Genomic DNA, 26,658 nt, shown 5'->3' on the forward strand with positions numbered 1-26,658 from the left:
AAATAATTACTCGAGTAAATAAGTATTCTGTGAAAAATACTATTCAAGTATTTAGTAATTTGTGAGTAATTTCTGATTTATTTAGTAGCTATTTTAATGGTTCTTGGACTACAACTGTAGTTGAGTGTGTGTGTGTGTGTGTGTGTGTGTGTGTGTGTGTGTGTGTGTGTGTGTGTGTGTGTGTGTGTGTGTGTGTGTGTGTGTGTAGGTGCGCGCATCTGTGTGCTTGTGAGCGTGTGTGTGCGTGTAAAACATAAAAATGATATATAAATTACTGCAACATTTTTTTCTCTCGTTGGAAGTGTAATTTTTTTATAGGCTAAATAAAAATGTGTGCATTTCTACTGACACAGATGACAGCACATGATTTAATGTTCTCTTTACCAGTTATATAGTAATTATTGAAAATTTGTGCAGTCACTTTTTACAGTGAATTGATTGTACAGATATGGTGTTGTTTCTGCTGGGCAAGTATGCCTGACACGCCTCCTACAGCGCCTTGGGTCATTTGCAGGGTCATCAGCCGGAAACCACCGCTCATTGGAGTTTCGCTCTCTTTAACCCCGGAACGCCTCCTGGTGGTGGAGCGGTGGCAGGGACGTCTCCCTGCCACCCCCTGCAGCTGATCCATCTTATTGCCCCGACCCCCAGTACTTATCCCTCCTCCTCAGCCACAACCAGAAGCTTCCCTTTTCTGCTTCCTCAGCAAGGGCTTTGGTTTCCCTTTGGAGCTTAGCCCCAAGTCGTTCCCACATCTCGGAGCAGCCTTATAGTTGATGTACCGACGAAGCCCCAACAGCCTACTTCCACAGGGTAGATGGTAGTGGACCAGCCGGCCTCTCTGCACTCAGCAGCCAGATCTGCATACTTGGCTGCTTTGCGCTCGTAGGCTGCCTGGATTCCCTCCTCCCAGGGGATGGTGAGCTCAATCAGCATGGCAGAGTTGGTAACAGCAGACCACAGCACGATGTCTGGGCGGAGTGAAGTGGTGGTGATCTCACGGGGGAACTGGAGCTGTTTGCCGATGTCAGCCCTCATACTCCAGTCCCTTGCCAGAGAGAGGACACTGCGGGGGCCTCGTCGGCTGGTGTCTCCTTTCCCTTTCCCTGGCCTCACAAACATGACAGAAAGTTGGCCGAAGCCCTCCAGGACTTCGACCAGTTTCATCAGGACTTGATCATGCCGCCATCTGTAGCGACCCTGTGTCAGCGCGATCTTGCAGCCTGACAGCAAGTGCTGCAGGCTGGCATTGGGAGCACCACAGAGGGGACAGCTCTCCTCCTGGCCGAACCACTGGTGGAGGTTTCTAGGGCATGGCAAGGTGTCATAGGTTGCCCTGAGTAGGAAGCTGAGTCTGGCTTGTGGCATCTTCCATAGGTCGGCCAAGCTGATAGGTCTGCTGATGGTACCTTCCCAAGTGGTCCATCTTCCTTGGCGACCTTGAGACACGGCCTTGATGGTATATTGCTCCTGGTTTGCCCTTGAGACCTCCTCACAACCATAGCTCTGTGTTCCCTCTTTGTGGCCTTGGACCAGAGGCATGGAGAATCTCCCCAGCCAAGCCCCGCTCTCCTTACTTGCACCCTGCCAACTATCTCCTGGTGTTGGAGCCTGCCAATGGTCTTGGCAACCTCTGGCCCTTCTTGCCACTTCCGGCCTGTTCGGGTGGGTGCACGTGCATTCCTCACTGTATGATCTGAGGATTCTTCCAGCTCAAGAACTAATCTGGCCTTCTCCTGCTTATAGCCCAGGGTGATGGACTGGATCGGCAGATGCAGCGAAGTTGCCCCAAATAAGCCAGTGTCGGAGAAGCAACGCGGTAGGCCCAGCCACTTTCGGATGTAGTGAAGTGAAGTGAAGTGAATTATATTTATATAGCACTTTTCTCTAGTGACTCAAAGCGTTTTTACATAGTGAAACCCAATATCTAAGTTATATTTAAACCAGTGTGGGTGGCACTGGGAGCAGGTGGGTAAAATGTCTTGCCCAAGGACACAACGGCAGTGACTAGGATGGCGGAAGCGGGGATCGAACCTGCAACCCTCAAGTTGCTTGCACGGCCACTCTACCAACCGATCTATACCACCCGAGGAATAGGAGTTGGCTAGTCTGTCCAACCCATTGGCTGTTGAGGATGGAATCTCGCACATCTTCAGTGGCCACATAACCCTTTGGTACAGTGTGAAGTTGTAGCATCACAACTTGTACTTTCCGGGGAGCTGGCTCTTGTTGATACTCGCTAGGCCTTCTGAGAGTTGTTTCCGTGCTGCCCATATGTTTCTATGCAGTTAATGAGTCTGCTTTGTCAAATGATTCAGAATTAATTAAAATTGAAATGTTGCAAATAAAATACTTTCAGTTGTCATATGCACAAATAAATAAGTATTTTCAGGCTAGATTTGAACATTGCACATACATTTTGGACGTACATTTAAGTCATTGACTAAATCTGCATCCGCATTTAAGTCTGTCATTGGCTACATCTATATGTACATTTAAGTCTGCCATTTACAACATCAACATAAACATTTAAGTCTGTCATTGACTACTTATATATATATATACACGTTTAAGTATATCATTGGTTACATCTACATGACATTTAAGTCTGTCATTGACTACATCTACATGTAAATTTAAGTCTGTCATTGACTACATCTACATGTAAATTTAGGTCTATCATTGACTACAGCTACATGCACATTTAAGTCTGTCATTGACTACATCGACATGTACATTTAAGTCTGTCATTGACTACATCTAAATGTATATTTAGGTATGTCATTGACTACATAAAAATTTACATTTAAGTCTGTCATTGACTACATTTACATGTACATTTTTGTCTGTCATTGACTAATTCTACATGTACATTTAAGTAGGTCATTGACTACATCTACATGTACATTTAGGTCTATCATTGACTCCATTTACATGTACATTTAAGTCTGTCATTGACTACATCGACATGTTCATTTAAGTCTGTCATTGACTACACATACATGTACATTTAAGTCTGTCATTGGCTACACCTACATGCCATTTAAATCTGTCACTGACTACATCTACATGTTCATTTAAGTCTGTCATTGACTACATTTACATGTACATTTAATTCTGTCATTGACTACATTTACATGTACATTTAGGTCTATCATTGACTCCATCTACATGTACATTTAAGTCTGTCATTGACTAAATATACATGTACTTTAAAGTCTGTCATTGACTACATGTACATGCCATTTAAATCTGTCATTGACTACATCTACATGTACATTTAAGTCTGTCATTGACGACATTTACATGTACATTTAATTCTGTCATTGACTACATTTACATGTACATTTAATTCTGTCATTGACTACATTTACATGTACATTGAAGTCTGTCATTGACCACATCTGAATTACATTTATGTCCGTCATTGACTACATCAACATGTTCATTTAAGTCTGTCATTGACTTCATCTACATGTACATTAAAGTCTGTCATTGACTACATCTACATGCACATTTAGGTCTATCATTGACTCCATCTACATGTACATTTAAGTCTGTCAGTGACTAAATATACATGTACTTTAAAGTCTGGCATTGACTACATCTACATGCACATTTAAGTCTGTCATTGGCTACTTCTACATGCACATTTTAGTCCGTACTTGACTACATCTACATGTACATTTAAGTCTGTCATCATGTACATCTACATATACATTTAATTCTGTCATTGGCTACTTCTACATACACATTTAAGTTTGTAATTGACTACATCTAACATGCACATTAAGTATATAATTGGCCACATCTGCATAAAATTTTAGTGTCATTGACTACATCTACATGTAGATTTCAGTCTGTCATTGACTACATATAAATGTACATTTAAGTCTGTCATTGACAACATTTACATGTACATTTAAGTCTGCCATTGACTGAATCTACATGTTCATTTAAGTCTGTCATTGACTACATCTACGTGACATTTATGTCTGTCATTGACTACATCTACATGACATTTAAGTCTGTCATTGACTACATCTACATGGACATTTAAGTCTGTCATTGACTACATCTACATGTCCTTTTAAGTCTAGCATTGGCTACATCACCATGTACGTTTAAGTCTGTCATTGACTACATCTACATGTTCTTTTAAGTCTAGCATTGGCTACATCACCATGTACGTTTAAGTCTGTCATTGACTACATCTACATGCACATTTTAGTCTGTACTTGACTACATCTACATGGACATTAAAGTCTGTCATTGACTACATCTACATGACATTAAAGTCTGTCATTGACTACATCTACATGGACATTTAAGTCTGTCATTGACTACATCTACATGTCCTTTTAAGTCTAGCATTGGCTACATCACCATGTATGTTTAAGTCTATCATTGACTACTTCTACATGCACATTTTAGTCTGTACTTGACTACATCTACATGTACATTTAAGTCTGTCATTGACTACATCTACATGTACATTTAAGTCTGTCATTGACTACATCTACATGTACATTTAAGTTTGTCATTGGCTACATCTATATGACATTAAAGTCTGTCATTGACTATATCTACATAGACATTTTAAGTCTGTCTTTGAGTACATCTAAATGTACATTTAAGTATGTCATTAACAACATCTACACGTACATTTAAGTCTGTCTTTGACTACATCTACATGTATATTTAGGTCTGTCATTGAGTACATCTACATGTAAATTTAAGTCTGTCATTGACTACGTCTACATCCACATTTAAGTCTGTCATTGACTACATCTACATGTACATTTAAGTTTGTCATTGGCTACATCTACATGACATTTAAGTCTGTCATTGACTACATCTACATGTATATTTAGGTCTGTCATTGAGTACATCTACATGTAAATTTAAGTCTGTCATTGACTACGTCTACATCCACATTTAAGTCTGTCATTGACTACATCTACATGTACATTTAAGTTTGTCATTGGCTACATCTACATGACATTTAAGTCTGTCATTGACTATATCTACATAGACATTTAAGTCTATCATCGACTATGTACATTTAAGTTTGTCATTGACTCTATCTACATGCACATTTAAGTCTGTCATTGGCTACATCTACATGACATCTAAGTCTGTCATTGACGACATCAACATGCACATTTAAGTCTGTCATTGACTACATCTACATGACATTTAGGTCTGTCATTGACTATATCAATATGTACATTTAGGTCTATCATTGACTACATCTACATGTACATTTAAGTCTGTCATTGACTACATCGACATGTTCATTTAAGTCTGTCATTAATTACATCTATATGCACATTAAGTATATAATTGGCTACATCTGCATTACATTTAATTATCTATCGATCCATCGATCCATCTTCTTCCGCTTATCCGAGGTCGGGTCGCGGGGGCAGCAGCCTAAGCAGGGAAGCCCAGACTTACCTCTCCCCAGCCACTTCGTCCAGCTCTTCCGGTGGGACCCCGAGGCGTTCCCAGGCCAGCCGGGAGACATAGTCTTCCCAACGTGTCCTGGGTCTTCCCCGCAGCCTCCTACCGATCGGACGTGCCCTAAACACCTCCCTAGGGAGGCGTTCGGGTGGCATCCTGACCAGATGCCCGAACCACCTCATCTGGCTCCTCTCGATGTGGAGGAGCAGCGGCTTTACTTTGAGATCCTCCCGGATGGCAGAGCTTCTCACCCTATCTCTAAGGGAGAGCCCCGCCACCCGGCGGAGGAAACTAATTTCGGCCGCTTGTACCCGTGATCTTGTCCTTTCGGTCATAACCCAAAGCTCATGACCATAGGTGAGGATGGGAATGTAGATCGACCGGTAAATTGAGAGCTTTGCCTTCCGGCTCAGCTCCTTCTTCACCACAACGGATCGATACAGCGTCCGCATTACTGAAGACGCCGCACCGATCCGCCTGTCGATCTCACGATCCACTCTTCCCTCACTCGTGAACAAGACTCCGAGGTACTTGAACTCCTCCACTTGGGGCAAGATCTCCTCCCCAACCCGGAGATGGCACTCCACCCTTTTCCGGGCGAGAACCATGGACTCGGACTTGGAGGTGCTGATTCTCATCCCAGTCGCTTCACACTCGGCTGCGAACCGATCCAGTGAGAGCTGAAGATCCTGGCCAGATGAAGCCATCAGGACCACATCATCTGCAAAAAGCAGAGACTTAATCCTGCAGCCACCAAACCAGATCCCCTCAACGCCTTGACTGCGCCTAGAAATTCTGTCCATAAAAGTTATGAACAGAATCGGTGACAAAGGGCAGCCTTGGTGGAGTCCAACCCTCACTGGAAACGTGTCCGACTTACTGCCGGCAATGCGGACCAAGCTCTGGCACTGAGCATACAGGGAGCGGACTGCCACAATCAGACAGTCCGATACCCCATACTCTCTGAGCACTCCCCACAGGACTTCTCGAGGGACACGGTCGAATGCCTTCTCCAAGTCCACAAAACACATGTAGACTGGTTGGGCAAACTCCCATGCACCCTCAAGGACCCTGCCGAGAGTATAGAGCTGGTCCACAGTTCCACGACCAGGACGAAAACCACACTGTTCCTCCTGAATCCGAGGTTTGACTATCCGGCGTAGCCTCCTCTCCAGTACACCTGAATAGACCTTACCGGGAAGGCTGAGGAGTGTGATCCCACGATAGTTAGAGCACACCCTCCGGTTCCCCTTCTTAAAGAGAGGAACCACCACTCCAGTCTGCCAATCCAAACTCTCTCTGACAGGAGACTCTGCCAGACGTTCCCAGCAAACCCTCACAATGCGTTTGGGCCTGCCAGGTCTGTCCGGCATCCTCCCCCACCATCGCAGCCAACTCACCACCAGGTGGTGATCGGTAGAAAGCTCCACCCCTCTCTTCACCCGAGTGTCCAAAACATGAGGCCGCAAATCCGATGACACAACTACAAAGTCGATCATGGAACTGCGGCCTAGGGTGTCCTGGTGCCAAGTGCACATATGGACAATCTGTTATGGTCAATCTGTGACGGGCACAAAAGTCCAATAACAAAACACCGCTCGGGTTCAGATCCGGGCAGCCATTCTTCCCAATCACGCCTCTCCAGGTTTCACTGTCGTTGCCAACACGAGCATTGAAGTCCCCCAGTAGAACGAGGGAATCACCCGGGGGAGCACTCTCAAGTACTCCATCGAGTGAATCCAAAAAGGGTGGGTACTCTGAGCTGCGGCTTGGCGCGTAAGCGCAAACCACAGTCAGGACCCGTTACCCCACCCGAAAGCGGAGGGAAGCTACCCTCTCGTCCACCGGGTTGAACTCCAACGTACAGGCTCTGAGCCGGGGGGAAACAAGAATTGCCACCCCAGCCCGTCGCCTCTCACTGCCGGCAACGCCAGAGTGGAAGAGAGTCTAGCCCCTCTCGAGAGAACTGGTTCCAGAGCCCTTGCTGTGCGTCGAAGTGAGTCCGACTATATCTAGCCGGAACTTCTCCACCTCGCGCACTAGCTCAGGCTCCTTCCCCCCCAGCGAGGTGACGTTCCACGTCCCAAGAGCTAGCTTCTGTAGCCGAGGATCGGACCGCCAAGTGCCCTGCCTTCGGCTGCCGCCCAGCTCACATCGCACCCGACCTCTATGACCCCTGCTATGGGTGGTGAGCCCATTGGAGGGGGGACCCACGTTGCCTCTTCGGGCTGTGCCCGGCCGGGCCCCATGGGGACAGGCCCGGCCACCAGGCGCTCGCCATCGTGCCCCACCTCCGGGCCTGGCTCCAGAGGGTGGCCCCGGTGACCCGCGTCCGGGCGAGGAAAATCTGGGTCCTTGGTTTTTATTTTTCATTAAGGTCTTCGAGCTGCTCTTTGTCTGATCCCTCACCTAGGACCAGTTTGTCTTGGGAGACCCTACCAGGGGGCATAAAGAACCCTGGACAACATAGCTCCTAGGATCATTGGGACACACAAACTCCTCTACCACGTTAAGGTGGCAACTCAGAGAGGAGTTTACATTTAACTCATGTAAGTACATTTAATTATATATATATAATTAAATGTACATGTATATTTAAGTTTGTCATTGACTACATCTACATGTACATTTAATTCTGTCATTGACCACATCTACATGTACATTTAGGTATATCATTGACTACATCAACATGTACATTTAAGTCTGTCATTGACTACATCTACATGTACGTTTAAGTCTGTCATTGACTACATCGACATGTATATTTAGGTCGGTTATTGACTACATCTACATGTACATTTAATTCTGTCATTGACCACATCTACATGTACATTTAAGTCTGTCATTGACTACATCTACAAGACATTTATGTTTGTCACTGACTATATCGACATGTACATTCAAGTCTGTCATTGGCTACATCTACATGTACATTTAAGTCTGTCATAGGCTACATCTACATGTACATTTAGGTCTATCATTGACTACATCTACATGTACATTTAAGTCGGTCATTGACTACATCGACATGTACATTCAAGTCTGGCATTGGCTACATCTATATGTACATTTAAGTCTGTCATTGGCTACTTCTACATGCACATTTAAGTTTGTACTTGACTACGTCTACATGTACATTTAAGTATGTCATCAACCACATCTACATGTATATTTAAGTCTGTCATTGACTACATGTACATGTACATGTACATTTAAGTTTTTAATTAGCTACATCTACATGACATTTAAGTCTGTCATTGACTATGTACATTTAAGTTTGTCATTGACTACATCTACATGATATTTTAGTCTGTCATTGACTATATCGACATTTACATTCAAGTGTGTCATTGGCTACATCTACAAAAACATTTAAGTCAGTCATTGACTACATCTACATGTACATTTAGGTCTATCATTGACTACATCGACATGTTCATTTAAGTCTGTCATTGACTACATCGACATGTTCATTTAAGTCTGTCATTGATTACATCAATATGCACATTAAGTATATAATTGGCTACATCTGCATTACATTTAAGTGTCTTTGACTACATCTACATGTATATTTAAGTCTGTCATTGACTACATCTACATGCACATTTAAGTCTGTCATTGACTACATCTACATGCACATTTAAGTCTGTCATTGACTACATCTACAGATCATTTAAATACGTCACTGACTACATCTACATGTACATTTAAGTCTGTCATTGACAACATCTACATGTACATTCAAGTCTGTCTTTGACTACGTCTACATGTATATTTAGGTCTGTCTTCGAGTACATCTACATGTACATTTAAGTCTGTCATTGACTATGTCTACATCCACATTTAAGTCTGTCTTTGACTACGTCTACATGTATATTTAGGTCTGTCTTCGAGTACATCTACATGTACATTTAAGTCTGTCATTGACTATGTCTACATCCACATTTAAGTCTGTCATTGACTACATCTACATGTACATTTAGGTTTGTCATTGGCTACATCTACATGACATTTAAGTCTGTCATTGACTACATCTACATAGACACTTAAGTCTATCATCGACTATGTACATTTAAGTTTGTCATTGACTACATTTACATGTACATTTAAGTCTATCATTGACTACATCTACATGACATTTAAGTCTGTCATTGACTATATCGATATGCATATTTAAGTCTACAAGTACATTTAAGTACTTGTAGACTTAAATGTACAAGTTGGCTACATGTACATTTAGGTCTATCATTGAATACATATAAATGTACATTTAGGTCTGTCATTGACGACATCTACATGTACATTTAAGTCTGTCATTGACTAAATCTACATGCACATTTAAGTCTGTCATTGACTACATCTACATGCCATTTAAATCTGCCACTGACTACATATACATGTACATATAAGTCTGTCATTGACAACATCTACATGTACATTTAAGTCAGTCATTGACTACATCTACATGTACATTTAGGTCTATCATTGACTACATCTACATGTACATTTAATCTGTCATTGACTACATCTACATGTTCATTTAAGTCTGTCATTGATTACATCTATATACACAATAAATATTTAATTGGCTACATCTGCATTACATTTAAGTGTCATTGACTACATCTACATGTATATTTAAGTCTGTCATTGACTACATCTACATGTACATTTAAGTCTGTCATTGACTACATCTACTTGTCATTTAAATATGTCACTGACTACATCTACATGTACATTAAAGTCTGTCATTGACTACATCTACATGTACAATTAAGTCCGTCATTGACTACATCTACATGTCCTTTAAGTCTAGCATTGGCTACATCACCATATACATTTAAGTCTGTCATTGACTACATCTACATGTTCATTTAAGTCTGTCATTGATTACATCTATATACACATTAAATATATACTTGGCTACATCTGCATTACATTTAAGTGTCATTGACTACATCTACATGTATATTTAAGTCTGTCATTGACTACATCTACATGTACATTTAAGTTTGTCATTGGCTACATCTACATGACATTTAAGTCTGTCATTGACTATATCACATAGACATTTAAGTCTATCATCGACTATGTACGTTTAAGTCTGTCATTGACTACATCTACATGTACATTTAAGTCTGTCATTGACTACATCTACATGGACATTTAAGTCTGTCATTGACTACATCTACATGTAATTTAAATATGTCACTGACTACATCTACATGTACATTTAAGTCTGTCATTGACTACATCTACATGGACATTTAAGTCTGTCATTGACTACATCTACATGGACATTTAAGTCTGTCATTGACTACATCTATGTGTCATTTAAATATGTCACTGACTAAATCTACATGTACATTAAAGTCTGTCATTGACTACATCTACATGTACATTTAAGTCCGTCATTGACTACATCTACATGTCCTTTAAGTCTAGCATTGGCTACATCACCATATACGTTTAAGTCTGTCATTGGCTACTGTTACATGCACATTTTATTTAGTATATACTTGACTACATCTACATGTACATTTAAGTTTGTCATCAACTACATCTACATGACATTAAAGTCTGTCATTGACTACATCTGCATGTACATTTTAAGTCTGTCTTTGACAACATCTACATGTACATTAAAGTCTGTCTTTGACTACATCTACATGTATATTTAGGTCTGTCATTGAGTACATCTACATGTACATTTAAGTCTGTCATTGACTACGTCTACATCCACATTTAAGTCTGTCATTGACTACATCTACATGTACATTTAAGTTTGTCATTGGCTACATCTACATGACATTTAAGTCTGTCATTGACTACATCTACATCCACATTTAAGTCTGTCATTGACTATATCTACATGTACATTTAAGTTAGTCATTGTCTACATCTACATGACATTTACGTCTGTCATTGACTATATCACATAGACATTTAAGTATATCATCGACTATGTACGTTTAAGTTTGTCATTGACTACATTTACATGCACATTTAAGTCTGTCATTGACTACATCTACATGTACATTTAAGTCTGTCATTGACTACATCTACATGTACGTTTAAGTCTGTCATTGACTACATCTACATGACATTTAAGTCTGTCATTGACTACATCTACATGACATTTAAGTCTGTCATTGATTACATCTATATGCACATTAAGTATATAATTGGCTACATCTGCATTACATTTAATTATATATATATATAATTAAAATTACATGTATATTTAAGTCTGTCATTGACTACATATAAATGTACATTTAAGTCTGTCATTGACTACATCTACATGTACGTTTAAGTCTGTCATTGACTACATCTACATGCACATTTAAGTCTGTCATTGACTACATCTACATGCACATTTAAGTCTGTCGTTAACTACATCTACATGTACATTTAAATCTGTCACTGACTACATCTACATGTACATTTAAGTCTGTCATTGACTACATCTATATGCACAATTAAGTCTCTCATTGACTACATCTACATGTACATTTAGATCTGTCATTGACTACATCTACATGTACATTTAAGTCTATCATTGACTACATCTACATATACAATTTAGTATGTCATTGACTACATTTACATGTACATTTAAGTCTATCATTGACTACATCTACATGTACATTTAAGTCTGTCATTGACTACATCTACATGTACATTTAAGTCTGTCATTGACTACATCTATATGCACATTTAAGTCTCTCATTGACTACATCTACATGTACATTTAGATCTGTCATTGACTACATCTACATGTACATTTAAGTCTGTCATTGACTACATCTATATGCACATTTAAGTCTCTCATTGACTACATCTACATGTACATTTAGATCTGTCATTGACTACATCTACATGTACATTTAAGTCTGTCATTGACTACATCTACATGTACATTTAAGTCTGTCATTGACTACATCTACATGTACATTTAAGTCTATCATTGACTACATCTACATGTACATTTAAGTCTATCATTGACTACATCTACATGTACTTTTAAGTCTGTCATTGACTACATCTACATGCACATTTAAGTCTGTCGTTAACTACATCTACATGTACATTTAAGTCTGTCATTGACTACATATACATGTACTTTTAAGTCTGTCATTGACTACATCTACATGTACATTTAAGTATGACATTGACTACATCTACATGTACATTTAAGTCTGTCATTGACTACATCTACATGTACTTTTAAGTCTGTCATTGACTACATCTACATGTACATTTAAGTCTGTCATTGACTACATCCATATGCACATTTAAGTCTCTCATTGACTACATCTACATGTACATTTAGATCTGTCATTGACTACATCTACATGTACATTTGAGTCTGTCATTGACTACATCTACATGTACATTTAAGTCTGCCATTGACTACATCTACATGTACATTTAAGTCTATCATTGACTACATCTACATGTACATTTAAGTCTGTCATTGACTACATATACATGTACTTTTAAGTCTGTCATTGACTACATCTACATGTACATTTAAGTATGACATTGACTACATCTACATGTACAATTAAGTATGCCATTGACTACATCTACATGTACATTTAAGTCTGTCACTGACTACATCTACTTGTACATTAAAGTCTCCTGTGATGACCAAACAGTCAAAGTCAATAATTTCATAAAATCCTCAATAAATGAATTTGATTTGTGTGGTTGTTTGTAGATAGTGATAAAAAGTATGGAGAATAGTTTTATGTCCATTTTGAATGACACATACATAAATGGTGAAAAAAAACAAATGCCCTCACCATTCTGGTTTTGTCGTGTCTCAAACACATAGTTAAAGTGAGGTGGGCTCATATCAATCAGGGCTGCATTTGCTGTGTTTATATGGAGCCATGTCTCAATTAAAAACATAAAATCAAGATTGTTAGAGGAAATAAAATGTATAAAAAATAATGTATTACTCAAAGATCTGACACTGAGTACTGCGTGTTTGAGATTAGCCAGACTTGCACTAGACATTGTGTTCTTCAAATGAACGTGGATTACATTTCTCTGATCAGATAATCTGTGTCTTAACTCATTTATGGACTTTGATAGTCGTTACTGTTTTAGAAGAGAGCACTTCCTAATTGGGCCTCTGGTTGTTGTGATGTTAGTCAGCATAAAGGACCTTAACACCCTAGACAATAGCATTGACGCTGTTGGGAATAACAGCTACGGGCACCGCTGGGAGGGGCCAAGCTGGGGAAGCATTGGGTAATTGAATAGGTTGAAGAGGAAGAGGGACACAGTATTTTTTTGATGACAGACTCCTTGATTGCGCCATGTAGGGGGAATCATTTTAATGCCTGATTTCGCCAAGCTTTCAAGATGGTCACAAAGTTGTTCTTTGGCAGAGTTTTTATTGACTGGCATGCAGACACAGGTAATATAGCACGTTCAGTGGAAGGCTCAGACTCCCAAAATGCAACACGGAACGACACAGGAGGTCTATCATACCAACAGCCATCAGACTGCAAAATGCATATGTTCCTTCTTGACTGCACCTAAATGTAGAATATATTTATATTATTCATGTATTATATATTATATATAATATACGATATATATTATATTATTTATTATTATTATTGTCTATTGTGAGCGAACTGTGGTGCTGAATTTCCCCCAGGGATCAAAAAGTACTTTCTATTCTATTCTATTCTATTCTATATAACAAGTGCATATACAAAGTGGAATGAAATGAATCAACAGTACAACAGTACCATCTATTGGAAAAATTACTGCATTACAACACTCCCACTTAGTTTTTTTCAATGACATCAAGTCCCTTTAAATAATATTACAGAGCCATGCTCTCCTTCACAATAATATGTCAAACAACTACAACAAAATATCTTTTTACATTGTTTTCACTGGAACTCTTTTAGTTTGTTTACAATAACTTCACTGGAACTCTTTTTCACATTTTTTTTTCTTTTTAGACTTGCTTTGATCAGGCAGCGTTCAGCGTACACCTGTCAAGCACAACTCACCACTTTATCTAAATAGGGAAAAGTCCAATCTCACCCCTGAGATATTAGAACTTCTGTCTAGGCAGTGGTTTGGTAAAAATATCTGCTTTCGTGTCATTTGTTGGACAATATTGCAGTTCTATTTGTCCATTCTGCACACATTCACAGATGTAGTGATAGCGAATGTCTTTGTGTTTGGTTCTGGAGTGGTTCACAGGATTCTTCGCAATTGCGATGGCTCCTTGGTTGTCTTCCAGGATCACTGTGGACATAGTTTCCACTCCGAGATCACTCAGTAATCTTTTCAGCCAGATTCCTTCTTGAGCGGCTTGACTGAGTGCGATGTCAAGCATCATCTGCTGTTGAAAGTGCAACTGTTGCTTGTTTCTTGCTGAGCCAGCTTACTGCTCCTCCACTCAGTAGAAAAAACGTTGCCTGTTGTTGAGCGTCGGTCATCCTGATCTCCAGCCCAGTCAGCATCTGAGAATCCAATCAAAGCTCCAGAGTCTGACTGCTCATACTTGAGAGCAAAGTTCACCGTCCCTTTCAAGTATCGAAGTATCCTCTTCACAGCGGTCAGATGTGCAGCATCTGGATTTGCGTTGAACTTTGACACAGCACTCACTGCTTGAGCTATGTCTGGTCGTGTGGCCATTGCAGCATACAGTAGACTTCCCATCATTGACTGATAGGCATGCTGGTCCACTTGCTTACTGACACCATCGCTCTTTCTCAATTTGACATCTGCAGGAGTTACCACTGGATTTGCATTATCCATTCCATATTTCTGAAGTATGGCTTCAATGTAATGCTTCTGATGAAGAATTGCACGGTTCTTCTCTTCATCTTGGATCACAGAGATGCCCAGGATATAGGACAGCTCTCCCATGTCTTTCATCTTGTAGCGCTCCTTGAGAGCCACTTTGAGCTCGTTCATGCTCTGAGTTGACTTTGTTATCAGAATCAAATCATCGACGTAAACTGTGAGTATCTCAGGCTCTTTTCTTGATTCCACGAACACACAGGGGTCTGATGTGCTCTGCTTGAATCCGATTTCCATCATGAACTTTGTGAAAGTCTTGCTCCAGCTGCGAGGAGTCTGTTTCAGTTTATAGATTGATTTTTTTCAGTTTGCATACTAGGTGTTCCTGCCCTGGTTTGATGTAGCCCTCTGGCTGCTCCATGTAGATTTCTTCTTTCAGGTGCCCATTAAGGAATGCAGTTACAACATCCATCTGGTGTACATGTAGATTGTTTTGAATGGCAAAGGACAATAATGTACGAATAGAGCTGAAACGTACCACAGGTGAAAATGTTTCATCAAAGTCAGCACCATACAACTGTGAGTAGCCCTTGGCAACGACCCTGCACTTTTATCTCTCCACTCTTCCATCACTATGATGCTTGACTCTAAACACCCATCTCGATCCTACTGCCTTTCTTTCTCTTGGTAAATTCACCAAGTCCCATGTCTCATTTTCCAGCAGTGACTCATATTCCAAGTCAGCCGCCTTCTGCCATTCTTTTGCATTAGGACTCACCCACGCTTCTTTCAGTTTGACACGACACATATTGGCATGATGATCAACAGTCACTATATCGACAAACTCATCATATCCAAATCTCCTTGGAGCATTTTTGATTCTGCCACTTGTTCTGACAGTGCTGTCAACTGTGACTTCATCATGTTGTGTTTCATTCTCATCTGTTTGTATGGTTATCTCGTTTTCTGAACAGAGTACTTTCATTTCCTGCTTCCAGCTGAAGTTCAGATCACGGTGGATTAAGAGTCCTCCTCTTCTCTTCATCATACAGGCGATATACCTTGGCATTGTTTGCATATCCCACAAAACGAAGCTTCACAGCCTTTTTGTACAGTTTCCTTCTTTCTTCATCTGGGATATGTGCATAAGCAATACAGCCAAACATCTTCATGTGACTCATGGCAGGTTTCTTCCCACACCATTTCTCATAGGGTGTCTCTTCCTTCAGAACAGCTGTGGACAGCCTGTTCTGTATGTAAGCTGCGGTGGCTACAGCCTCTGCCCAGAACATCTTTGACAACTTTGCATGTGACAGCATGCTTCCAATTGCTTCAACTAATGTCCTGTTTTTTCTTTCTGCAACACCATTTTGCTGTGGTGAGTGAGGTACAGTAATTTCATGGTGGATGCCTTGAGACTTCAAATATTCTTGAAACTCCTTTGATGTGTACTCACCACCATTATCTGTCCTCAGCCTTGTGACGCTCAGACCAGACTCATTTGAGAATGTTCTCTCAAATTTCTTGAATTTAATTAGCACCTAATTTTTCTGTTTCAAAAAGTATGCCTTGCAGCATCTTGTGTAATCATCAATGAAAATCACAACATATTTTGCTCCACCTATAGGTTCAGTCTGCATGGGACCACAGACATCACTGTGAATCAGCTGCATCTTGTGTTTGGAACGGATTCCTCCAATCGACTTGAATGGCTTCTTAGCCAACTTGCCTTCCACACATCCTTCACAGAAGGGAATCTCTTTTTCTGCAGAAAAGTTCACTCCGTTCACCAGATCTTTGAGTTCCTTAAGCTTGGTAGTGTGACCAAGGCGTTGGTGCCACAGGTTGGCCGCTACAGAAGCACTGTGACATACAGTTTCACTTCCTTCAATATCCAGCTGATATAGTCCATCAGCTCTTTGTGTTCCCATTCCTTGAAGTGTTCCACTTTTTTCCACATATGTAGCAGCGACACTTTCTGAACTGCACTGTATTCCCTTTCTTGGTTGCAGCTCCCACTGAGAGTAAATTCCCAGACAGCTTTGGAACATACAGCACATCATACATTGTGACATTTTTTACATCACTTAATTTGAAAGTCATTTTCAGGTTGACATTTCCAATTCCTAGGGCGTCAACCACTCTGCCGTCACCCAGTTTCACAGACTGTGATTTTGTGAACTGCTGGTATTCTTGAATAATGTCTTTATCACACGTCATGTGTTTTGATGCTCCAGAATCAATTAACCACTCATCCTGTTGTGGTCTGTCACTCTTTGTATCCCTGATCACAAAGGCACTTTCAGAGGAATCTTCTTCATCCTCACACATCATGTGCTTAGCTTTGTGGATTTTCTTTCGTGGTTTATTTTTCAAGGTTGGACATTCGCGCTTGATATGGCCTTCTCTACCACATTTGTAACCTCTCCGCGTGCTTTTGTCTGCTGCTCCCACTGTCTGCTGCTCCCACTGTCTTGGAGCTATCCTGCACATTTCCCCGAAATTGTGATGATATGGCTGATGCACCACCTGACGTAGCACCACTGGAATCATTAGCATTCACTCGCTTTTGCTCTTCATTTAATAAATGCTTGCTGAACAAACTTCAGTGTCAGGTTGTCAATCTTTGTTTCTAGTGCAGTGACAATTGTAGCATAACTTGGTGGCAAGCTACCCAACAGTGTTACAATTTGGTCTTCCTTTTCAATTACAGATCCAATTGCTGATAGCTGATCAGTTAGCTCGTTCATTTGTTTTAAATGATCAGTTAAAGCCTCTCCTTCCTACATTTCACATCTGAAATATATTTTCTTCAGGAACAGTTTATTAGCCAAAGTATCCCTCTCAAAATGGGCTGTCAGCCTGGTCCACGCCTCTTTGGGAGTTTGACAACTTGTTATCAGGTACAACTGGGGTGTACTTACATTTAGCACTAACATAGAGAACACTTTCTCTCTCTGTCTTGTGAATTCCGCCTGTGCTGCTGCGTTAGCATCTGCGGCTAGCGTCTCCGTCTCCATTAGCATGCCCCATAGTCTTTTAGCCTTTAGCAAGTGTTCCATCTGAAACTTCCATGTTGCCCAGTTCTCTGGTCCGCTCAGTCTGTCAATAAACAGCTTATCCTACATTGTGAGTTACTACAATACTGTTTGTCTTCACACAAAGTTCGTGCACAACAGCTTTTTAGCGACAATCTGGGCCCATAACCTGTTCTTTTGATTCCCGGGCGCAGCCACCGCTGCTGCCCACTGCTCCCCTCACCTCCCAGGGGGTGATCAAGGGTGATGGGTCAAATGCAGAGAATAATCTCGCCACACCTAGTGTGTGTGTGACAATCATTGGTACTTTAACTTTAACTTTAACTTTTTTGGCAGAGTTTTTATTGACTGGCATGCACACACAGGTAATATAGCAAGTGCATATACAAAGTGGAATTAAATGAATCAACAGTACAACAGTGCCATCTATTGGAAAAACTACTGCATTACAACAAAAGTCTCATGGGTGACAGTGGCGAGGAGAAAGACAGTTAAGCATCTCTGGAGGGTGTAGATGCAGCAGGTTGGATCCAGGTTTGTGGTGAGGGTGATGATGATGGAGAAGTTGCTGCATTACAATCTTGTATTAGGGATTCTGGAGGTGCTGTGGTTGTTGAGGCTGATTCCATTGCTGCATTCCGAGGTGGCAGCGGGAGGAGGAGCTCTTCTTCCGCTCCCATTCTCTCTCCTCTGTGACAGCATAGGATCCGGTCCAGGCCTATTCTGATGCCTCAGAGGGTGGAGGAGGTTATCCATCAGTCATCTTACTCCACCTCTGTTCAGGTTTGGGCCTTTCCTTTGAAGCAGATCCTCTCTTTGCCAGAAGAGATTGAAGATGTCAATAAAATGCAGTCTTCTGGACTCATAGACTTTGAACAGCGAAGTATTAAACTGAAGCTGAATTTGTTTATCCTCCTGTCGATGTCTGGAAGAGGTCCATTGAGGAGTGTAAATATTTCTACTTTGTCAACACTCTCTAAAAGTTTATTAAAGTCTTTCTTCAGGATTTCAGACTGGTGGTTTCTGGCACCCATGTGCAGAATCAGCTGTTTGATCCCTTGGTGTTTAGCCAAGACCTCAGGTAGCTGCTTTGTGATGTCTGAAACGGTGGCACTTGGAGAGCTGCATGTAACCATTCTGTTTGTTTACATTAAATATGACGCCGACTCCAAGCAGCAGTGCATTTTTGACCTTGGTACTTGGAACAGTCCGTCTGACGCTTTGTACTAACTTATTTCTCATTGTTATATCCAGTCACATTTGGCTGCGACAGTGGCAACAATCTGTTTATTCCGGGTGATTGGCCATGGGTACTAACGTTCTGACTTGGTTTTGGTTTAGCATCAAGTCCATTGCAGGTGTCTTTACAGAGTCTTGGGAAAGACACGGTAAGCTTCAGGCTGTGTGTAACAGTTTTTTCAGCCTTTGATCCGAAAGGAAATTATGACTTCTTACCTTTAGATTCCACTGGGAGTGTCTCATCATGTTCTTTTTCGCTTCCCAGGGAAAGAAATCCTTGCTTGCAGCGCACACATTCCTTGTTGATATGTCCAACAGTTTTCACAGGGAGACTTTGTTTGGGTGACTCCTTCAGGCTACACATTTTCACGGCTCTTTGGTGTTGTTGGTGATGTTTTAATGTGTATAAATGACACTTGCTTTTTGAGTCAACTATTTAAGGAAGTTTTTGCTTAGTTGTCTCAAATGGCTGGGATGTGCTGGCGTCATTTATTAAAGGGTCTTCTTTGAGAACATTCTGGCACTTGGCTTGTTGTTCCTCGCCAGGTAGACTGCCAGACTGTGTTTAATTGGTGGACTGTAGTCAAACATCACTAGTGCTTACGTTGGATTGGTCAAGACCAGTCATGTGACTACCAGGCTGTGTTTGATTGGTGGACTGTAGTCAAACATCACGAGTGCTTACGTTGGATTGGTCAAGACCAGTCATGTGACTACCAGGCTGTGTTTGATTGGTGGACTGTAGTCAAACATCACCAGTGCTTACGTTGGATTGGTCAAGACCAATCATGTGACTACCAGACTGTGTTTGATTGGTGGACTGTAGTCAAACATCACTAGTGCTTACGTTGGATTGGTCAAGACCAGTCATGTGAACACCAGACTGTGTTTGATTGGTGGACTGTAGTCAAACATCACTAGTGCTTACGTTGGATTGGTCAAGACCAGTCATGTGAACACCAGACTGTGTTTGATTGGTGGACTGTAGTCAAACATCACTAGTGCTTACGTTGGATTGGTCAAGACCAGTCATGTGAACACCAGACTGTGTTTGATTGGTGGACTGTAGTCAAACATCACTAGTGCTTACATTGGATTGGTCAAGACCAGTCATGTGAACACCAGACTGTGTTTGATTGGTGGACTGTAGTCAAACATCACTAGTGCTTACGTTGGATTGGTTAAGACCAGTCATGTGACAGAGCCATACTTGCCAACCCTCCCGAATTTTCCGGGAGACTCCCGAAATGCAGTGCCTCTCCCGAAAACCTCCCGGGACAAATATTCTCCCGAAAATCTCCCGATTTTCAGCCGGAGCTGGAAGCCACGCCCCCTCTACCTCCATGCGGACCTGAGTGAGGACAGCCTTTTTTCATGGCGGGAGGGACAACAGGGTGACAAGGACTAAATCATCCAGACTCGAAATAAATTGTATTATTATGTTTATCTTACCTAAAAATAAATATATTTATTAATACAAATAAAAATAAACTAAATACATTTTTACTATATTTTGCTAAAAACATCAAAATTAATTGTATTTTTATTTGTATTTTTTCGTGACTCCTTATTACATCCAGCCATAGAATTATACATTAAAATAAACATATTTGAAATAATTGATTTTAAATGATCATAATAATTCATTTAAAATGACCATATTTAATTATTAAAATAATTGCTTGTTTATCAACAACTTTAGCATTTTATTCATTACATTTTGAAACTCTCAGAAGCCAAGTTATGTTATATTCCTTAATATTTATGTATGCAAGTTTGAAGTATCAATTATCTAAACACAGTTTGTTTGCATATTTTCAGGATGTAGATATCTATATATATATATATATATATACAGGTAAAAGCCAGTAAATTAGAATATTTTGAAAAACTTGATTTATTTCAGTAATTGCATTCAAAAGGTGTAACTTGTACATTATATTTATTCATTGCACACAGACTGATGCATTCAAATGTTTATTTCATTTAATTTTGATGATTTGAAGTGGCAACAAATGAAAATCCAAAATTCCGTGTGTCACAAAATTAGAATATTACTTAAGGCTAATACAAAAAAGGGATTTTTAGAAATGTTGGCCAACTGAAAAGTATGAAAATGAAAAATATGAGCATGTACAATACTCAATACTTGGTTGGGGCTCCTTTTGCCTTAATTACTGCGTTAATGCGGCGTGGCATGGAGTCGATGAGTTTCTGGCACTGCTCAGGTGTTATGAGAGCCCAGGTTGCTCTGATAGTGGCCTTCAACTCTTCTGCGTTTTTGGGTCTGGCATTCTGCATCTTCCTTTTCACAATACCCCACAGATTTTCTATGGGGCTAAGGTCAGGGGAGTTGGCGGGCCAATTTAGAACAGAAATACCATGGTCCGTAAACCAGGCACGGGTAGATTTTGCACTGTGTGCAGGCGCCAAGTCCTGTTGGAACTTGAAATCTCCATCTCCATAGAGCAGGTCAGCAGCAGGAAGCATGAAGTGCTCTAAAACTTGCTGGTAGACGGCTGCGTTGACCCTGGATCTCAGGAAACAGAGTGGACCGACACCAGCAGATGACATGGCACCCCAAACCATCACTGATGGTGGAAACTTTACACTAGACTTCAGGCAACGTGGATCCTGTGCCTCTCCTGTCTTCCTCCAGACTCTGGGACCTCGATTTCCAAAGGAAATGCAAAATTTGCATGGTTGGGTGATGGTTTGGGGTGCCATGTCATCTGCTGGTGTCGGTCCACTCTGTTTCCTGAGATCCAGGGTCAACGCAGCCGTCTACCAGCAAGTTTTAGAGCACTTCATGCTTCCTGCTGCTGACCTGCTCTATGGAGATGGAGATTTCAAGTTCCAACAGGACTTGGCGCCTGCACACAGCGCAAAATCTACCCGTGCCTGGTTTACGGACCATGGTATTTCTGTTCTAAATTGGCCCGCCAACTCCCCTGACCTTAGCCCCATAGAAAATCTGTGGGGTATTGTGAAAAGGAAGATGCAGAATGCCAGACCCAAAAACGCAGAAGAGTTGAAGGCCACTATCAGAGCAACCTGGGCTCTCATAACACCTGAGCAGTGCCAGAAACTCATCGACTCCATGCCACGCCGCATTAACGCAGTAATTGAGGCAAAAGGAGCTCCAACCAAGTATTGAGTATTGTACATGCTCATATTTTTCATTTTCATACTTTTCAGTTGGCCAACATTTCTAAAAATCCCTTTTTTGTATTAGCCTTAAGTAATATTCTAATTTTGTGACACACGGAATTTTGGATTTTCATTTGTTGCCACTTCAAATCATCAAAATTAACAGAAATAAACATTTGAATGCATCAGTCTGTGTGCAATGAATAAATATAATGTACAAGTTACACCTTTTGAATGCAATTACTGAAATAAATCAAGTTTTTCAAAATATTCTAATTTACTGGCTTTTACCTGTATATATATATATATATATATATATATATATATATATATATATATATATATATATATATATATATATATATGAAATACTTGACTTGGTGAACTCTAGCTGTCAATATACTCCCCCCCCTCTTAACCACGCCCCCAACCACGCCCCGCCCCACCACCGACCACGCCCCCACCCCCCACCTCCCGAAATCGGAGGTCTCAAGGTTGGCAAGTATGGACAGAGCCTTCCAGAAGAAGGCTCGCTGACTAATGAATATGTCTCTCCAAACCTCAATCAATGTATTGTAAATCATTGTGATGTAAATAAATGTAACGATTGGAATGAAAGTCGGTGTAACAAAGTCAAAGCAGTGTTTCTTCTTCACAGAAATACTCAAGTAAAAGTATGTGACATTAAAACTACTCTGACAAGTACAATGTATCCAACAAGTTTCTTAAGTAAATGTAACTGAGTAAAAGTAATGTGTTACTCCCTGTAATCAAATGACATGTTTTGAGGAAACCTGACTGCTGCCAAACATGCCAAATGTTTCCTTTTCAGACGGCTGGTGCTTGGAGGCGTTTACTTTGGCTCAGGGTCGCATGCTGAATGAGCTCCAAAATGTTCTCATCATGCTGGTGGTTGGAAAGGTACCTTCTTCTTAGCTCATATTTCTTCTGGATATGTTACTCAAAGGAGAACTATCATTCACAGTCCTAATGTAAGACAAGAACACATGTTTTTTTTTTTTTGTTTTGTTTTTTTTTTTTTGCTTTTTTAATGCATTCTAAATGGTAAAATATGGCAAGTAAGAGGTGGCTAACCATGCATCTAATAGGAGTACTCTATTGCGTTCATAAAACCCTCTAAAAAACATCCAAAAAGTGCCAACAATACTCCATTTACATGTGGTGACTTGAATATTAACAATTATTAGAGATATTGTTATTATAATTGCTAACACAGACGAACTACTTTTAGATCACAGAAAGCTAACTAGCTTATGCTGCTATATTGACATGTTGTGCTGCTGCATCACCTCTGAGTTGGCGAAAGTTAATTCTAGAATATACATCATGCCTCTCACCTGGATAGTAGAAGGTTGTGGACATAAACCCACAAGTTGGTCAACACTGACATCCAACTTAGACCCAGAGATGGCCAGAAAGACATGAAAAGATGCTCATTTTTTAACCCTTTATGTAAAGGTGAAGATATAAACATCCCATCAGTCTTTATCCCGGTGAGAGCAGACATTGTACAGTAAGTGATTGTTTTATTATGTTTGTATATTTTGTTTAGCGGGCAGCACAGTGGAACAGGGGTTAGTGCATGTGCCTCACAATACGAAGGTCCTGAGTAGTCCTGGGTTAAATCCCGGGCTCAGGATCTTTCTGTGTGGAGTTTGCATGTTCTCCCCGTGACTGCGTGGGTTCCCTCCGGGTACTTCGGCTTCCTCCCACCTCCAAAGACATGCACCTGGGGATAGGTTGATTGGCAACACGAAATGGTCCCTAGTGTGTGAATGTGAGTGTGAATGTTGTCTGTCTATCTGTGTTGGCCCTGCGATGAGGTGGCGACTTGTCCAGGGTGTACACCGCCTTCCGCCCGATTGTAGCTGAGATAGGCTTTAGCGCCCCCCGCAACCCCGAAGGGAATAAGCGGTAGAAAATGGATGGATGGATCTTGTTTAGCACTTAGCAATACTGCTATATGATGCTTACTGTTTGACTAAAGCTGCATCTGTTTAACACACAGCTAATCCTCATCCTCCTTATATTCAGGCTCAAAAATAGACGTTTCTGGATCATTATTTGTCCCAAAGTAGTCTTTGTCTCTCACCAAGACTGCCATGATTAGTAGTCTTGTTGTTGTTGAAGGGAAAGTGAACATTCTGATGATCTGTGAAAACAACACGCCACCGTATGTTTCAAAGGGTCAAAATCAGTAAATATTACATGTTATTATGAATGTTATTACATTACATATATACCTACAGTGTGTATATAAAACCTTGATGGAGGTTTTTTAGAGCACTTTATAGGCAGAATTGAGTGACTCTCAATCGGCATCATTGTTAGCCGTCCCTTGCTAGTGTTCATTTATGATTTAGAATGCATAGAAAATAGAAAATCATTTGTGTTCCTTGTCTTACATTACGATCGGTAATGAAAGACATAAAAATGTCCGGCTCCTTTTTAAAACGAAGCATCACAGAGCAAAATAACATAAATGTAAAAAAGAATAAATTGCACTTGGAAAGTCGGGTGGATACTGCACACTCTGTATCGATTTGATAGATAGCATTGCTGATACACGTTTGATGATCCGACTGAAGGTGGCGCACTACCAGCTGATGAAGTACAACGCCGTCAGAGCCTTCGTCCAGAGGAGAGAATACCTCGTCTGGCCGGAGGACCCTCAGGACCTGGACTGGTTTTACCAGCGCCTCCTTTCGCACATCCTCAAAGATTCTGCCCTGAACAAGATGGCTGACGTTCAGCCTCAGAACGACATTCAACTCGAGAACATCTCAGCACGATAAAGAAAGACAACAAACCATCTGAGCTGCTTTTAGGTTTTCACTACAACAACAGATATATTTGTACATACAATATACAATATATGCATATATATATATATATATATATATATATATATATATATATATATATATATATATATATATATATATATATATACATATACATATATAAATAACAAATAACTATATATTTATTAGGGGTGTGGGAAAAAATCAATTCGAATTAGAATCGCGATTCTCACGTTGTGCGATTCAGAATCAATTCTCATTTAAAAAAAATCTATTTATTAATTTATTTATTTTTTTTAATTAATAAATCCAACAAAACAATACACAGCAATACCATAACAATGCAATCCAATTCCAAAACCAAACCCGACCCAGCAACACTCAGAACTGCAATAAACAGAGCAATTGAGAGGAGACACAAACACGACACAGAACAAACCAAAAGTAGTGAAACAAAAATGAATATTATCAACAACAGTATCAATATTAGTTACAATTTCAACATAGCAGTGATTAAAAATCCCTCATTGACCTTATCATTAGACATTTGTAAAAAAAAAAGAAAAGAAAAAAGAACAATAGTGTCACAGTGGCTTACACTTGCATCGCATCTCATAAGCTTGACAACACACTGTGTCCAATATGTTCACAGAGATAAAATAAGTCATATTTTTGGTTCATTTAATTGTTAAAACAAATTTACATTATTGCAATCAGTTGATAAAACATTGTCCTTTACAATTATAAAAGCTTTTTACAAAAATCTACTACTCTGCTTGCATGTCAGCAGACTGGGGTAGATCCTGCTGAAATCCTATGTATTGAATGAATAGAGAATCCTTTTGAATCGGGAAAAAATCGTTTTTGAATTGAGAATCGTGTTGAATTGAAAACAAATCGATTTTGAATCGAATCGTGACCCCAAGAATGGATATTGAATCGAATTGTGGGACACCCAAAGATTCACAGCCCTAACATATATATATATATATATATATATATATAGTTAATTTATGTTACTATATAGTATACAGTAGTATACAGTATACATATATATGCAATTATATACATATATATGTATGTATATATATGGATATATATATATATATATATACATACATAACAATTTTAATATACATATATATGTACAGTAT

General features: G+C 40.2%; 1 protein-coding gene across 3 annotated transcripts in view; it reads left to right on the forward strand.

Moving 5' to 3' along the window:
* Positions 1–25,512, forward strand: part of tlr5b (toll-like receptor 5b) — a 35,401-nt gene extending 9,889 nt beyond the window's left edge. For all 3 annotated transcript variants that reach the window (XM_061925088.1, XM_061925090.1, XM_061925089.1), the window contains 2 exons: positions 23,512–23,600; positions 25,289–25,512. In XM_061925088.1, the coding sequence (XP_061781072.1) occupies positions 23,512–23,600; positions 25,289–25,495 (296 nt within the window). In that variant the 3' untranslated portion in view covers positions 25,496–25,512. The remainder of the gene's footprint in view (positions 1–23,511; positions 23,601–25,288) is intronic.
* The last annotated feature ends 1,146 nt before the right edge of the window (positions 25,513–26,658 follow it).

Source organism: Nerophis lumbriciformis, linkage group LG29, assembly GCF_033978685.3.
Source record: "Nerophis lumbriciformis linkage group LG29, RoL_Nlum_v2.1, whole genome shotgun sequence".
In the NCBI taxonomy this organism is placed as follows: Eukaryota; Metazoa; Chordata; class Actinopteri; order Syngnathiformes; family Syngnathidae; genus Nerophis; species Nerophis lumbriciformis.